Here is a 3,143-nt window from a genome sequence, read left to right as displayed (position 1 = left end):
GTATGTGGGAGTGTTTCCCTGTCCCCCAGAGGATGCTGTGGTTTCTAAACATGAAAAGCATCTGCTATAAAGAAAAATCTCCTGGAAGGGTAGAAGCAAATAGAAAGGGTAATAGAGATGGATGAACTTCTGGGGCTGAAAAATGTGAAATGCAGCAGAAGCAGGAGGAGGTCTGTGGCCACTTGAGGTTGTTTTTCCTTGTCTCCCTCCCTTGCTGGACAGGAGGTGCTATGAGCATTCAGGGATTCTTTGTTGGCATAGCAAAGTCTCCAGAAGGCAGCTGGGGAGAAATACCACTCCTTCCACCCAGTGTTCTAAAGCTCTGGGCTACATGGTACAACAAAGTTATCAAGAGTTGCTCTGTTACATAACACAACTCCCGAATGTGAGATGGGGTTAGAGGCTGGTAACACCAGGGGGGTTCCCTTGGAGTCCCTAGGGATCACTTTCTCTGCCGCTCCTTCCTCGGCAGCGGGGGTCTCCTCATGCTCTTTCCCTGCCCCAGTGTGGGAGGCTGAGCCTGCTGGAGCATGTCTATCTGCCGTAGAGTCTCTTTCAGCATCTGTGCATCCCTGCACAGCTCCTTTAGATGCTGCTGTCCCCTAAATCCAGGCAGACCGGGCTGCATTTGCCTGCTGCCAGTGTGAGGGGAAGAAAGAGCAAGAGTTCATTAGGGCTTGACCTGAAATGATGTTTTGGCGTTTCTGCTTCTTCTCACAGCTTTGGCAGGTGAGCAGCATCTCTGTCCCTGCCACCTGCTGGCCCTTGGAATGCACACATGAGCCCAGGTATCACTTCTGGTGAACCCAAGTGGCCGCGTCAGTTTGAAAGGGCGGCTGTTGTTTCACTGTTACCTTTCTAGGCTGGTTACAGCTCCTCCTGCCTGTACTACAGCCTGTGCTTGAAGACACAGAACTACCGTCCTGGAGAAAAGGCATCAAAAGCTTGACAAAGGCTGAAGGGAACACTCTGATTACCCCTTTTCCCAAGAGGGTTCTTTAGCTGAAGTTGCTAAACAGGACCAGACTTGACACCCCGGCATGGGTTTGTGATTGTTTTATTTCTCGAGCCCTCAGTCCTGCATGGGACTCGGTAATCGGGTGCTGCAGAGGCTCTGGCAAGGCATCAAAGACGCCTGCCCCGCACCCAAGGGTGGCGCAAGATCTCCTCCAGCGCTGGCCTGTCCGCAGGGTGCTTGGACAAACACCAGCGGATCAGATGTTGGCACTCTGGGGAGAGAAACCAGAAAGCGCCGGTCACTTGCAGAAGGCTCCTGCCCAGCTGCTCCCGGCGCCTCCAGGGCCCGGGCTATGCTGCGTGTGCTCAGAGCTGTGCCAGCCTCCCGGCTGACTCTGCCCTTTGCGGGACAGTGGCACGGCAGGACACGCGCCACCTCCTTCAGCCAAGCAGGCCACACCGACCACGTCGTCACGGGCTGCCTCCTGCGGCCAGCTCTTGAGGGCAGATGGGCCTCCCGCGCAGCTGCGTGAGGGCCACGCTGGGCTGCGCGGTGCCATCTGCCAAAGCCTGCCTTCTTGAGGCCAGACACCAACCTGGAGAGACCTGCTGCCAGAAGAAGAGCTGCCCCGACACGATGTCACGGTCCTCCTGGAAGGGCATGTTCCCGCAGACCATGACGTACAGCAGCACACCCAGGGACCAGATGGTTGCCGAATGGCCGTGGTAGCAGCCAAGGCAGATCCACTCGGGTGGGCTGTACATGTGTGTTCCTAGGGGAGACAGGTGGCGCTGTCCAGGTGCAGGCTGCTGGCTTCCAGAGCCTGGTGCCAGCCTCCTGGCGGAAGCAGGGGCTGCACCGGTGGCCACAACTTCCCCCCGAGGCCACCGGGCGTTCCCCAGCCAATTGGCCAAAGCCAAGAAACCGTTCTGCAAGGCAAACAAGGCCAGCGGAGCAGCCCAAGCCCTTGCGGGCCTGCCAAGCCGAGCGGCCGGGGCCTGGCTTTGGCAGCCCCCCTCTGTGGGCAGGGCTGGCAGCTGGCTCCTGGGGCACAGCATCTACCCCGTGCCAAAGGGCAGCCGGCAGCCGGCTGAATGCCGCAGCCCACAGCCCAGGAGGGAATGGGGCCGTGCAGTGCCTGGCACTGGGAGCAGGGCCTGGCCTGTGGGCTCACCGGCAAATCGCGTGAAGGCCTGCTCCTGGAGGAAGGTGCCGCAACCGAAGTCGATGAGCTTCAGGTCGCCGCTCTCCGGGTCCACGAGGAGATTCTCTGGCTTGATGTCCCGGTGCAGGACGCCGCAGGCGGTGCAGTGCCGCACGGCCTCCAGCACCTGGCAGAAAAGCCAGCGCGCCATCTCCTCGCACAGGAACCCCTGCTCCAGCAGGAAGGCCAGGAGATCCTGCGATGGCTCCGGACGCTCCATCACCAGCAGGAAGCTGTCAGGCAGCTCAAACCAGTCGAGGAGCTGGATGATGTTGTGGCAGCCAGAGCCCACCTTCTCCATGAGCACGATCTCCATGGGAACACGGGTGCCGTCGGGCTGTGAGGAGGAGACAGTGCCTCCAGCAGGCCTGATACTGCCCTGTGGCTCCGCTGCCTCGTGCCTGGGATGCCCCAGTGCCCCCTTGGGCAGCCTCCCTGGTGCTTGGGCTTCCTCCCGCCCAGGGGATGCTTCGGGGGTGCCCCCCTGCCCGGCCCCATCACCAGTGTTTGGCATCCCCGGGCCCGCGATGCTCCGGCTCGCACGCTGAGCCCACGCCCGCTCCCCCCGCCCTGCGCCGCCTCCCGCCCTGGGGCCCCGGCCTTATCCCTGCCCGCCACGCCCCGCTCTGTCGCGGTGGCCCCGCTCACTCACCAGCTCGTACCACCGCAGGACGCTCTCCCGGGCCACGCGTTTGATGGCCACCTGCAAGCCCACGAGAGACGGGGCTGAGCTCAAGCCCTGCCCCGCCCCGCCCCTGGCCCTCCTCCCGCGCCCCGCCGTCTCGGCCACTTTACCGGACTCCCGTCTGAGAGGCGGATGCCCGAGAAAACGGTGCCGAAGCCACCGCTGCCCAGCTGAGGGCCCAGCTGGTACAGCTCCTGCAGCTTCTTCTTTTGCCCTGCGACCGAGACCGAGCCATCAGCCTTGCGCCCAGGGCCCCCCCGGCCAAGTGCCCGCGAGTAAAGCGAGCCGAGCCACCG

At 62.1% G+C, this 3,143-nt stretch overlaps 1 protein-coding gene across 1 annotated transcript; it reads right to left on the bottom strand.

The window, feature by feature from the left end:
- Nucleotides 1-1,125: 1,125 nt before the first annotated feature.
- On the bottom strand, nt 1,126-2,851 carry LOC138100573 (serine/threonine-protein kinase pim-1-like). The gene is made up of 4 exons (XM_068998442.1): nt 2,815-2,851; nt 2,133-2,499; nt 1,554-1,730; nt 1,126-1,229 (listed from the first exon to the last, which is right to left on the bottom strand). The coding sequence occupies exons 2-4, from the start codon at nt 2,476-2,478 to the stop codon at nt 1,126-1,128; spliced, it is 627 nt and encodes a 208-aa protein (XP_068854543.1). The 5' UTR covers nt 2,479-2,499; nt 2,815-2,851.
- Between the last annotated feature and the right edge of the window lie 292 nt (nt 2,852-3,143).

This window comes from Aphelocoma coerulescens, unplaced genomic scaffold, assembly GCF_041296385.1.
Source record: "Aphelocoma coerulescens isolate FSJ_1873_10779 unplaced genomic scaffold, UR_Acoe_1.0 HiC_scaffold_112, whole genome shotgun sequence".
NCBI classification, from domain to species: Eukaryota; Metazoa; Chordata; class Aves; order Passeriformes; family Corvidae; genus Aphelocoma; species Aphelocoma coerulescens.
Note: the sequence above shows the minus strand (reverse complement) of the source record. Positions and strands in the feature narration are given on the sequence as shown.

Coding starts and splice junctions, on each gene's coding strand:
- LOC138100573 (XM_068998442.1), bottom strand. CDS start 2,478: ATGGAGATCGTGCTCATGGAGAAGGTGGGCTCTGGCTGCCACAACATC. Junction 1,731..2,132: donor GGCCTTCACGCGATTTGCCG/GTGAGCCCACAG, acceptor TGTCTCCCCTAG/GAACACACATGTACAGCCCA. Junction 1,230..1,553: donor CTGGCAGCAGGTCTCTCCAG/GTTGGTGTCTGG, acceptor TTCTCTCCCCAG/AGTGCCAACATCTGATCCGC.